At 37.8% G+C, this 13,638-nt stretch overlaps 1 protein-coding gene and 1 non-coding gene across 18 annotated transcripts in view; one reads left to right on the top strand and one right to left on the bottom strand.

Moving 5' to 3' along the window:
- KMT2C (lysine methyltransferase 2C) overlaps positions 1-13,638 on the top strand; it is a 254,607-nt gene that overhangs the window by 128,528 nt on the left and 112,441 nt on the right. For all 17 annotated transcript variants that reach the window (XR_009696784.1, XR_009696785.1, XM_061166176.1 and 14 more), the window contains one exon: positions 6,501-6,663. Coding sequence is in view for 15 of the 17 variants with exons in the window: in XM_061166176.1 (XP_061022159.1) it covers positions 6,501-6,663 (163 nt within the window). In the remaining 2 variants the exon portion in view is untranslated. The remainder of the gene's footprint in view (positions 1-6,500; positions 6,664-13,638) is intronic.
- Positions 1,371-1,477, bottom strand: LOC133073129 (U6 spliceosomal RNA). Its single transcript, XR_009696839.1, has one exon. It is a non-coding gene; the product is annotated as a U6 spliceosomal RNA (small nuclear RNA).

The following is a 13,638-nucleotide window of genomic DNA, read 5'->3' as shown; positions in this document are numbered from 1 at the left end:
TGTAGCCTGCCCAGCTTCTCTGTCCATGGTATTTTCCAGGCCAGAATATTGGAGTGAGTTGCCATTTCCTACTCCAGGGGATCTTCCTGACCCAGGGATCGAACCCCAGTCTCTTATGTCTCCTGCATTGGAAGGTGGGTTCTTTACCACTAGCGCCACCTGGGAAGCCCCTGAATGTCATTTATCATCTTCCTGAACACAGTTTTAGGGTGGTTTTACTTCCTTAGATGGCTCATCCTATGCTGATTCTTACTGGCTTAGTTTTGGTATCTAGGTTTACTTATTTTTGTTTGGTCTTGAGGTTTGTCTGTTTGCCCACGTTGCACGACAGACATGTGGGATCTTATGTCCCTGAGCATGTGCCTCTGTGGTGGAAGGACAGAGTCCTAACCACTGGACTGCCAGGGAAGTCCCCTGAGTTTTGCCTTTTTCAAGCTGTATTTTTTACTTCTGAGCTAAATTTGCCACATCTCAAGGATTTTGACATGTTTCTTATTTAATCACTTCAAAAACAATATATATATTCTTTTGATTTAAAGGCCATCTGCTGCTATTGAAGGAAATTTTCAGTTTTTCTAGTGGATGGATAGATTTCGGGAGTTTATCCTTATATTGTGAATTTATAATTATTAATGTGTTAGGTTTAGGACATAAGTGCTTTAAAAAAGAAGAGCTAGGAAATACCTGATTTTTTGAATTGGTTGGATTTTATCATAGCCATATATGAAGGTGAAGGTGAAAGTCGCTCAGTCATGTCTGACTCTTTGCGACCCCATGAACTATAAAGTCCGTGGAATTGTCCAGGCAAGAATACTGGAGTGGGTAGCCTTTCCCTTCTCCAGGGGATCTTCCCAACCCAGGGATCGAACCCAAGTCTCCCACATTGCAGGTGGATTCTTTACCACTTGAGTCACAGGGAAGCCCTGGTATTGTGAGTTAAAAAGAATTCTGTGTACATTTAAATAGATTGTATATTTACTATTTTTGGAATTTGGAGATCTATCTATGTGTAAATTGCAATTAGATTTGACCATCGTTAATAAATTATCTTGATTTCTGAGAGCTGTTTTAAGTCCATTCTATTTATATATTTCTATTTAGCTTTACTTTTTTTTGTAAACAAATTTTTGTTGTAGTATTGGAACTTTTTTTTTAAAGTTGAAGGTAGCTTTATCAAGGAAATTCATTGGAAATTAATGACTTTATTCTTCTGTTAAGATTTTGACTCTAACATTAGACTCATTTAATGTGAACTTTATCTTTGCTCTGCTCACTGCTTTTTTTGATTTGAACCCTATTTTTATGATCAATAATTGCTTTATCTGCTTTAGTTTTTTTTTCTTTTTTCTTTTTCTTTTTATTTTTTTTTTCAAAATATGGAACGCTTCACGAATTTGCGTGTCATCCTTGCGCAGGGGCCATGCTAATCTTCTCTGTATCGTTCCAATTTTAGTATATGTGCTGCCGAAGCGAGCACTATCTGCTTTAGTTTTGATAGCAATTGTCTGCTGTTTTCCTCTAGCTCCTTATCTTTGAATATCTTATGTTACTGTGCCTCATTCACATTGTGTGTATATATATTTCTACAGATAAACAAAAGCTTTATGTATATTTATATCTAAAGTATGTGTGTGCACTCGTGTATATATATAAAGTGTCTTTCGCACATTTTGAAAGTTGCTAATTTTTGGGTTACCTGGTGGCTCAGTGGTAAAGAATCCACCTGCCAATTCAGGAGACACAGGTTTGATTCCTGATCCGGAAAGATCCCACGTGCCTTGGAGCAACTCAGCTGGTGCGCCACAGCTACTGAGCCTGTGCTCTGGAGCCCAGGAACCCAGCGACTAAACAGCGCGTGCCCCACAGCCAGAGAAGCCACTGCGGTGAGAAGCCCCCACACCTCAGCCAAGAATAGCCCTTGCTCTCCACAGCTAGAGAAAAGCTCGGGCAGCAACCAAGACTCAGTACAGCCAAAAATAAATACATAAAATTACTTTTTTTAAAAGTTGCTATTTTTTAGTAGGGACTTTATCCTATTTAGTTTTATTATGTAAATTTTATAGTAATGTCGCAGGTATTAAAATTTTAGGTTCAGTTAATTTTTTTGTAGACTTTGGAAGACCCTGCTCTTGGTTTTTGTGTTTAATATTGCCAGTGAAAAGCAACGCCTGATTCTCCTTCCTTTGTAAATGCCTTGTTTTCTTTTTGGTTGGGCTACTAAAATTCTCCCTTTATCTTAAAAGTTTTGCCAGTGTTTCTAGGTGTAAGACATTTTAATCGGAAGCTAGTCTTCATTCAGGCAGTTGTATTTTGTAGTGATACAGATATCAATGGAACAGAAAAAATAGGCTCTTGTCTTTCAGCTTCCATCTATTAAATGGAAAGTATGCTTAGTGAATGTTACCTCTGATGTTAGATATTATAAGTTTTCTTCCAGAGTACTTTCTCTGACTATAATTGTTCTATTTTCTCTTTTCCTGGTACTCTACTAGACAGACATTGGACCATTCTGATCAGTTTCACATGTCTGTTTTATTTTTTTTCTTACTTTCTGTCTTCATTTTTTATTACTGACTACATTCTGGGAGAACCCTAGTTGACTAATAAGAAGAAAATTTGGTAGAAGTTAAAAACAGTTTTCTTCCTTGGAAGAAAAGCTGTGACCAACCTAGACAGCATATTAAAAAAGCAGAGACATTACTTTGGCAACAATGGTTCATCTAGTCAAAGCTGTGGTTTTTCCAGTAGTCATGTGTGGATGTGAGAGTTGGACTATAAAGAAAGCTGAGCGCTGAAGCATTGATGCTTTTGAACTGTGGTGTTGGAGAACTCTTGAGAGTCCCTTGGACTGCAAGGAGATCCAATCAGTCCATCCTAAAGGAAATCAGTCCTGAATATTCGTTGGAAGGACTGATGCTGAAGCTGCAACGCCAATACTTTGACGACTTGATGCGGAGAACTGACTCACTGGAGAAACCCTGATGCTGGGAAAGATGGAAGGTGGGAGGAGAGGGGGACGACAGAGGATGAGATGGTTGGATGGCATCATCAACTTGGTGGACGTGAGTTTGAGCAAGCTCCGGGAGTTGTGGTGAACAGGGAAGCCTGGCGTGCTGCGCTCTGTGGAGTCACAGAGTCGGACACGACTGACTGGACTGGACTGGACTGAACTGAACTGAAAAACAGTTTGGTGTGTTGAAAACTAGTAGGATTTGATACTTCTTAGAGCACGTAGACAATTATAGCAGTTGGTATAGAATAAGCACATGATAATTAATTGAATGAGCTTTGAAATATCCTGAAACTTTTTGTTAGTGCTTCATATTCATCTTTAATTTTGGAAATTTTGTTGATTGTGTTTTATTGGATAGTATAAATTTATTTGGTAAGAGCCTTCCTTATTTTTATTTAGTGAAATTAAAGTTTTGGAAGTTCCTCAGACTCTTTCTTACAGGTGAGAACTCTCTTGTATTATGAACTGTCGTTGAGAGTTTTCTCTTGGATGTGTTCTTGGACAAATGTCAAAAGATATTATAACACTTTGCTTTTTATCTCCCAGTCTCCTTTCTTTTTTTAATGATTAAAAAAGTAGAAAAAATTATTCAGGAATTTTAAATATTGAGTCAAGTAAATTGTTTAGTTGATAAACCATTTAAAAGCTATTTATCTTACCTGCTTTTCACTAGATGTTAATTCACTTTGCAATTGTTTATAATTTGTTAGCTTATAATTTGCTTGATTTCTGACATGTGGTATATGAGGGTGCTGATGTTTAGAGAAGTTTCTTTTGGAAATTTATTCTTTGACATTTTCTACAATTTTACAGATGCATTTATTTGATTGAAAAAGATACATTACAGTCTATACAGAAAATATATATTTTCTTTCAATGCCAAATGTCTTTCATTAGCTGTGCTGTTATAACAGATGGGTTTGAAGCGTTCAGTTAAATGCAGCTAGTATTTTATTTCCCTTCCTGTATTCCCCGATATCTTTATATGTAATTATAAATTAGTATGTTGGCTACATTCCAGATCTTCACTTAGTAGTTTAGCTAATGTCATGTAATATTTTCCATTGCAAATATGATTAAGAGCACATGTTGATGTTTCTAAAATGATACAGACAGTGGGAAAAGAATCAATTTAAATTATTTTGTTTCCTTATTATGCAGTTAAATAAAAGTCATTATATTTTATTTGCCAAAATTATTTTTAGAGCACAAGGCTTCTGTACAACTTGCAATGTGCTATAAAAATAATGGAGATTCTAGATTTTAACAGTTTAGCAGACTTATTTTGTGATGTTAATGAGTTAATGAAAGATTTTCAGTGGTTGACTGGATGTATACATCCACTTTCCTCCTTCAGCATTATCTTGGCCTTTCCAGCGTGACTCAAGGATACTCAGATTACCTAGATAACATATGTGTCTTTAATTCTGGGTTCTGTTAATATAACTAACATGTTTAGATACCATGGGAGGGTATGACAGAAAAATATATTTAGTTTGTAAAAAGCCAATTATTATACTTTATTTCTTCAGTTTTTTTAAATGCAGTAATATCTTTGAGTATAAAAGGACAGCTGAAATGAGTGTTAATCTCTGAACTTGAGGGCATTATATAAAAGTTAAATGTCACAAATATAGCTAGTGTTTGAGTTATTTGGGCTTCCCAGGTGACTCAGTGGTAAAGAATCTGCCTGCCAGTGCTGAAGGTGGGGCTCAATCCCTGGGCTAGAAGATCCCCTGGAGTAGGAAACAGCAACCCACTCTAGTATTCTTGCCTGGAAAATTCTATTTAAAGAAGAGCCTGGTCGGCTTTTGTCCATGAGGTCTCAAAGAGTAGGACATGACAGCCTCTGAGCGTGCACGCATAAGTAACTTAGAACGTGCAGTGATCTGTTGCCCGCAGCTAAAATGTGTAGAAGACACACGAAGAGGCAGTTAGCTTTCTTACATTCATTTAGTGTATTGGATTGATGGTTATGAGCAAGAGTTTCATGGTATGTGATATCTTACGTAGATTTACTTGCAAGACATTGAAATTATTTATAACTTAAAAGCTAATGTATTCTCTAATTGACTAGCAGAATATAGAATCAGTATATTAGCATGTGAAGATATCCATGGTAATGTTAGCAATTTTACCCTATTACATGAAGCTCAGTTTTACCATATATTGTTCCGTTTGACTTCAGTTATTTCAGCTCTTCTGTTAGCAAAAATGTAGTTCATTTAGCGTACATAAATATGAACATCAGTTTATTAGTGCCTTTCTATGTCAGGCAGTATTGATGGTGCTAAGAATACAAAGATAGTACAGTATGCTTGCTCTACTCAAGGATCTTGGACCAAGGTGAAAAAAAGACCCATAAGCAATTAGCATGCAATAGCATAAATGCTGAAGCAGAAGCATATGGCAGCTAATCATCTACATGCAGAGGGAGATTTTATACTGTGTGATGCAGGCCACCCAGCAGACTCCTGATGCCCAAAGTGGGCTTGGGAGGATGAGGAAGTTTATTGATTATTCCTAAGGAAAGCTGAGTAAGTACATTGGCGAAGTGGATCATCATACTGACTGCTTAACACATTTCAGGTGCCCTAGACTTGCTTTGTTGTTTGTTTGAGACGTTCCTTTGATTTTACCACTTGCCAGGGAGTAGAGGTGGATGGCCATGGGGAAAGCAGGAAGTCAGAGGGCTTAACTTTTCTGCACACCTCCTACTTTCCAAGGAAACTTGAAACTAACTTCTGCAATGAAGTGTGTAGATTTGTGTGTGTGCGCCTTTGACAATGTAGCTGCCATTCATTGGCTAATTCTCTGCTGCACTAATTTACTTCGTACTGATTTTTGTGTGTGCTCATGCTCAGTGGTGTCCAACCCTTGCGACCCCATGGACTGTATCCTGCCAGGTTCCTCTGTCCATGGACTTTCTCAGGCAAGAATACTGGAATGGCTTGCCATTTCTTTCTCAAGGGGATCTTCCCAAACCACGGATCGAGCCTATGACTCTTATGTCTTCTGCAGTGGCAGGGATTCTTTATTGCTCGTGCTACCCAAGAAACCCCATATTGATTTATAGGCAGGGTGAAAACAGTAAGAGGTTTTGTAACTAGTTTTTCTCTGTTTTATCTGCTTCTTGATGGGGTTTAATCACCTGTTGAAAATAACCCTCAACTAGAAAACTACCCTTTTAACCATATTATTTTTTAAAGAATGGTAGTTGTATGTTTTTGACAAAGTCAGTAGAAAAAAAGTGAGATGCTAACTTTCTAAACTTGATGGAAGAATGAACATATATTAAACCAAGCACTGAATGGAGACTTTAGATTTTACCATTTTCACTGATTCTTTATTTAGTTTTTATTTTGCAGGCTTCAAAGTGTTTCATTAGCAATGTACAGGGACTTCTTAAAATCTTCCTTGCCCCACATTTGAATGTTGCTTTTCTGGATTTTATAAGGAGGTTTCTTTATGCTTTGCTCCCTTCCAGCGATGTGCATTTTGTAAGCACCTTGGAGCCACTATCAAATGCTGTGAAGAGAAATGCACGCAGATGTACCATTATCCTTGTGCTGCTGGAGCCGGCACCTTTCAGGATCTCAGTCACTTCTTCCTTCTTTGTCCAGAACACATTGACCAAGCTCCTGAGAGATGTAAGTTTACTACAGATCCATCTAAAAACACTTACCAATGTAGTTACTTAAAATAACAGATGTTGTAAGTTCCCTAAGTGTTACTCCGCTTGTGGTAAAAGGTAGTATCATATAATACTGAGCGAGGGCTTCAGAAGAGAACCTTGCGGGGTGGGGGGAGCGAGGAGCCTGGGGAGAAATCTATTATTAACATTATCTTTGATGGTATATCCGAAAAGTTACTTGCTTGAAAACTCATAGTTTGCATGGTTTTTTTTTTTTTTAATTCTTATTTTAAGAATCTTAACTACTGTATGCTGAGTAGATTTGCTGAGTATATGGTATTTTAATATGTACTATAAGGTATTAATAGGTCATTTAAAAAATTAAAATGTCTTTAATTCAATGTCTTTTACACTAAAAAAGAAAAACGAAAACTCCCTAGTTGGAAATTTGGAAGATGGTTCACTCAGGTGTTATTTCAGGATGTATGTTGATAGGATCACCAAGACACTTTGGAGAATCTTGGAAAATGTATGGTCCTGATATTTTGTTAGTGCTTCTTCTTGATTCATCTATCTTGGTTATGGTTATCTATTATCCTCAGTTGTCTTTTTTTCCGTTTCTTTTCCAAACAGTATTTTATAATTAGGTGAAGAGGTTTAAGTGTTTTCAATTTATGTTGTACAGAAAATTACAGCTCTTTCCTATCCCTTTCATTAAATAGAGATCTTATTTGTTTCTTAGTATATGGATTTCCAATGAGTATGCATGTTTTGGGATCTTTTTTCCCCTAGTAAATTGAATTTCCAATCTGCTTGTGAAATCTCTGTAATTCAGTCTTTTTTTAATTTTTTTAAAATGTCATCTCTTAGTTATTTAACTGTTAGCTTTTACCTGTTTCTTAGAATGTCAATAAAGGCTTTTTTCCTATGTTTTCCAGCTTTGTGAAACATAAATACAGCTACTTCAGGCTTAAACTAATCTCAAACACAGACTTCATAATCATTATTTTTTCTTTGTTCAGTACCATAATTTTATCTTTAGTTATTTTGTGTCTACATGTATAATCATATTGCCCTTAATCCCTGTACAGACATAAATTATAGGGAAGGCAGACTGAAATGTCAGATTGTATTTAGGCTAATAAGGAATTTAAAATTTTAAACATGTTTTGGATTATACACCGTTTCATCTGGGAGAAAAAGAACATTCATGCACAGCTACTATTATGGGTGTTGTTTATTTTAAGACCTCAGGAAGTGAATTACTTCACTAAGTGCACAGACTGTGATGCCAGTTATCAGAGTTGATTATATTCTGGGTGTTACAACACACTTTTCCAATTGAATAAAACAATTGTGGGTGTGTGTGAGAGTTTTTATTTAGCCTTTTGTACATCATGATTTAGACTTCACTAAGCAACATGCAGACTTTTCTATGACTGTGGTTCCAACACAAGAAATTCTGTTACTTATTGACAGTACTACTTTCTCTTGCAGACTGTGTTCACATAACATACATGATTTATACACATTTGTATGTTAGGGATCATAAAATATTTTGTAAAATAATGAAATGTAAGAACTGAGTTGAGATGATTTGCTGTCAGTTACCATGCATAGTTCCTGCTGCCAACATAAAGCTAAAAAGATGCACTTAAATTGTTGGTGCCTTCCCTTGTCCCAGAGTACACTTACAGAGACTCAAGGTAAGAAGAGAATTTGGCCAGTGGGAAGAGAGAATAGGGGGAGGATGGATGGGAAGGTTACGGTGAGGTCGACTCCCAGAGGAAGTGCACTGCGAGGCCTGAGCCGCACAGCCCCAGCAGTCAGCGTGAAGAAGGGCGCGCAAGCGGCTGCCTGACTTGTAGTAAGAAGAGTTCACTGAGACCGTGTGTCACACTACGGCGCAGTGAAGGTTTGTCTCACAGCAGCTTAAGGAGATCCCACAGGGCAGTTTCTTATAACAGCCCTCAATATAAGTCAGTGGTGTAAAACCAAAGCCCAACCGAGCAAATTCTATTCCTTGGGGATCTTAAACAGTGCAGCCTGAAGACACAGCTTTCTGACTCTGTTTCAATGCAAGGATAATTTGCATTGCCAATATTGCCAATAGCCTACTTTGCAGGAATATACAGACGAGGTAATCATCTTATAAAATCTTTCATTTGTATTTTTAGTTGTCCTAGTTGTCTGTCACAGCATGAAGCACTTTTTATGTTTTAAAAATGTGGATATCTTAAATGACAGTGTTATTATTGATGCTTAAATGACAGTCAGTGAAAATCATATAGCCTTGTACCATATACATGTGTATATATATGAATTACTGTACTAAAAGGTAGTTCTTTCAGCTCTTATCTAAGGCTCCAGTTATGGGTATACACCAAGTGTAATACTTGGTCCTGCTGGCTAAGCTCAGAGCCGTGTGCAGTGGTAGTGAACTGAGTTAGTATGATCGATATCTTTTTTATGAAAGTTGAGAAATCTAAAAAAAAAAAAACAAAAAAAAAAAACACATGGACCTCAAAAAGAAAAAAAAAAAATCCCAGCAAAGAGAGTGTCTGTGAGCAAGACATGCTGGTCAGGATTGTCACCTTACTTTCATGCTGATGCCAGTGTCCACTAGCCTAGCCTGGAAATTTTACACTAAATATCCATCTCGGAGACAGAGCCACATGTTCTTCCCGGGTAGTATTCTGCCCCCGAGGGAAGCCTGAATGGCAGAGAGCCAGCCGTGCAAGATCAGAGGAGAGCATTTTCCAGGCAAAGCGAACAGCTACTGTGCAGGCCACGTGGCATGAACTTGGCGTGGTCGTGGAGTAGGCAGGAGTCAGTGTGCTGGAGCTTGGTGTCTGCCTGGTGCATAGTGCAGAGCACGTGCAGGTGAACACAGGCCTTGTGAACAAGGAAAGGCATTTGGATGCATCTTGTCAGCTGTGAGAAGTCTTTTGCAGGGTCTGAACCTGGGAACGATGCATCTCAAGCCACTCTGCCCACCCCCCACCCCCACCCCCTCCCCGCCCCCGCCCCCAGCGTGTTTACTCAGCTGTAGCTGCTTCTACTTCATTTTAACTCCCTAGCTAATATCTAATGTTAGCTGTGTTTCTCCTGACACCACGTCCTGCAGCTTTTCTGTTCCCTTAAATCTGTCAGCCCAGTGACCTTTGTTTCTTACCTTCCTGCCTGCTGTGTGGGCCACCCTCTCTGGACAACATCCATGGTTTGCCTTTTCTTTCTGGAGATTCCATATTGATAGGCAGATCACCTTGCAGTGTCCTACCAGTGATGAAAACCTAGGTCATAGAAGTTGTAACGTCGATGGAAGTAAGAAAGCCGTGCTGGTTTAGTCCTTTTTAAATTGACTGTCTGATGATAATTTCACTTCTGTTGTTCTTTCTTCCTGTGTGCTCTCTGGGCTCTCTTAAGCAGTGGTCTCCCCTTCCAGTTTGACCGGGTTTAGAGATCCATGATAAGCCCCTGTGTAATTTAGGCTCCGTTTTCTGTCTTTTCCTCCATTTCTTCTCTTGTCACCTGGCTGTCACTTAGGCAGTGACGTGTCCAAAGCTTGTCCTTCTGTTTCTCCCCCTCTTTTCTTGCTCCCCTACGTCATTTAGCTCCTTCACACCGTGCCTGTGCTGGCGCTTCACCTTCTACTTTTGTGCGTACTCGGATATTCTTTGCCCTCTTTGCCCTTCCAGTGGGCATCAACATCTTTGGAGAGAGATTGAGCTGGATTTTACTCCTGTCCTTCCTTAAATTGTCTTTAGCTTTAGTCTACTCTGTCTATTTTGCTTTCCCAACTGCTTAAAGAAAATGTTCACTTAGTCATTTGATTATTGCTTCAAACTTAAGCCTCTGTGACTTTCAGACATACATGTATGTATAAGTACATGTACTTATGTCTGACATGACACGCTATCCAGTAATATCTTCTTATGCATGACCTTCAAAAGGCCGTTTTAATATTTCTACATATTCCTGTATGTTCTCACAGGTCGAACAAGTGGTTGGAACCAACTTTTTTCTATTATTACTTTTATATAATGCTTAATAGATCTTTTATGCTAAATATAATCATGTGGAATTTTTTTTTGGCCCAATTTATTACATGAGGCATATTAATCAAGCAACATGACTATTGTCATCAAGGAATTGGTGGAAAATGTCATAGAATAAAAAGTAATCCCTGCCACAGTGATGCACACAACTGTCTTGTTATAGAATGAGCTTTGCTATATAAAACAGGGCTGTGCAATAGAAACATAATGTGAGCAATATATGTTATTTTAATTTTTCCAATAGTTATGTAAAATTTTTTATTTGAAATTAATCTTAACAATACATATTTAATCCAGTATATCCAAAATGTTAATATGTCAACTTGTAATCAATAAAATTTTGAGCTATTCACAGTAATATTTTTTCCTGTTAAATCTTTGGAATTCAGAGTGTGTTTTATGTAAAGCACATGTCAGTTTGGACTAATTACATTTCCATCGTCCAGTTAACCACACATGACTGGTAGCTCCCAGGCAGGTTGAAGTTGCAGGGTAGCAAACTCTAAAAGTTTCACAGGATGAACTGGATATCTGATAGAGTCCAGTATTTGCCACAATTTCTGTATGTTCTGAGGGTAAGAAAAATCAAAGGTTAGTTTTTAAATGTACTTGAATGAGTTAAATATGGCACTCTCTTTTAGTATTAGGAGAAATAATTTGCTCTGTTTTGTTGCCATTTCTATAAAAATGAATTAATACATGTAATTTCATTTTTAAAAGTAATGCTTTCTTTTAAATATCTCATAATTAACTGGATTATATAACAGTTTCTTCTAAGCATATGGGAAGAGAAATAGTCAACAACCAAATGGGCATTTAGGTGTGGTAACGTTAGACAGTCAGGGTTTATGTCTGAGCAAGAGTTTTAAAGGCCTCTTTGGAACGGGCTTGCAGTGCAGCAAGGGAACAAACACAGTTACAGGCGGAAGAAGCAGGATGCGTGCGACCTCACAAGGGTTGAGCAGTCTGGTGTTGTATTCTGCACACAGCAGACTGCTTGCTCTATCCAGGAAATAGTTCTGAGATTCAGTTGGAAAAGGAGATAAGGCCCCCCTTCCTTTTTTTTTTTTTTTGCCTCAAAGCCTCAAGAAACTTTTGGTTTTTTTAGGGTGAGAAAGGAGGTATTGATTGATAAAGTTTAAATTTCAGCAGGGCATAATAGTTGGAGAAAATTGCTCTGGATGTGTGGGCGATTAGGGAGAAGGTCAGAACCCTGGGCAAACATTCCATTCAGCAGGTGACTGCAGTTATTAATACCAAGACAGAGTGTGATGGAGTGAGCTGTACAGATGGATGGAAGAGGGGTATTTATATAGAAAATTTACTCGATAAGAACGGCTGTCCATTTGGGTATTTTGGGTCAGGGACAAGTTTAGGGTCAGTAGTGACACTAATATTTCTTCACCCAGCAGGTCAAGAAAGAAGGGAGAGGTTTAGGTTTTAAAAATAAGTTTTATGCTAGAGGTGTAGAGATTGGCTGTTTTTAGAACATGCGGCTATTGAAGTCCGGAAAGACTTGAAAATAACATTTGAGGGTTAGATAGAAAGAAGTTTGGGGCGAGTGTAGAAGTTGATGTGATTACAAAGAAAAAGCTATTGGGGATTCGGAAAGGAGGAAGAGAATGGAATCCTGAGAGCCTCCAGCATTTGGAGGCCTTGTAGAGCTATAGGAGGAGCACAGGTTTGAGACGGAGGTGTGGGAAGCCTCAGGAGTTACCAGGAGAAAGCGGCCATCCTAGAACTCAAGGTAGGACACTGTGAGTGAAATGCCGGCTCTAAGTGCCGCGACAAGGCCAGAAAGGTAAGGCCCGAGAAGTTACAGGAGCTTCCGAGGAGTGGCGGTTACGCAGCCACCAGGCCCAGCTTACATCTCGAGACAGCCCAGGGCCTGTCTGTGCACTGCCCTCACACTGCAGCTTTTGTTTTTTTAACCATTCTAAAAGGACTATAAACAAGAGATCTGTATGCCAAAGACTTCTACAGCCCAGCTGCCAACTAACTCCAGGTATAAGGAAAAGGAACAGATCATTAAGTGTTTCTAGACTGGTGGAAAGGCAGGCAAGTAGGAAGGACTTGAAGCCAGATAGGACTGACCAGATCTTCAGAAAGCAAAAGAGAAAAAAATACTATGTATGATTTAAAACAGTCCTCAGACAATCAGCTGATCAGACCATTTAATTGAGAGCATACTAAATGCAGATACAGGCATACTCATATATATCATCAAATTGGTATGATTTTAGAATACATTCTTTTCCTTATTATATTGTAATATGCATGAGTTTAACTTTGTACTTGGCAAGGCAGTTTATTCTTTATTTTAGATGGTACAAGAAGTGTTAAAAAGTGCCATTCCTTTTAATCCACATTTAGTGATAGATGATGGTGATAATTATATAGATTTTTAATGTTTTGTTTTACAACTCGCAGTTAATATACATCAATATAGAATTAGTATATGAAGTATTGTATTTGTGTATGAATATATAGCTTCCATCTTTAATGTTCTCCCTCATATGATATTTTCCAGTATTAAAAAACCCTTATTTGATTTGAATAAAAATTAGTCTGTTTATGCTTAAGAAGCATCTTAATCTACTTGATACTAGCATTTCTTAATTTTGTCTCTTACTTTATTTTGTTAATTTCAAAACCTTATGTATAACATCCAGATAAAAATGTTTGTCTTTGCACTGCAACGCGTCTCTCAGTTGATATTTTCCTTTTTGGTTCTTTTCAGCAAGTATATATTGAACATTAACTAGGTGCCCAGGATTATCATTGGTATTAGGGATATAAAATAAAATAAGAACTGCATATGGTCTCAGGTAGATGTAGGCACAAATAATTGCAAAACTATATGATTAAATTTAATGTGACTAAAATTAGATTAAAGATAGTGTAATGTTTTTATTGAGACCTTATTCTGATTG

Source organism: Dama dama, chromosome 18 (assembly GCF_033118175.1).
Source record: "Dama dama isolate Ldn47 chromosome 18, ASM3311817v1, whole genome shotgun sequence".
NCBI classification, from domain to species: domain Eukaryota; kingdom Metazoa; phylum Chordata; class Mammalia; order Artiodactyla; family Cervidae; genus Dama; species Dama dama.
Note: the sequence above shows the minus strand (reverse complement) of the source record. Positions and strands in the feature narration are given on the sequence as shown.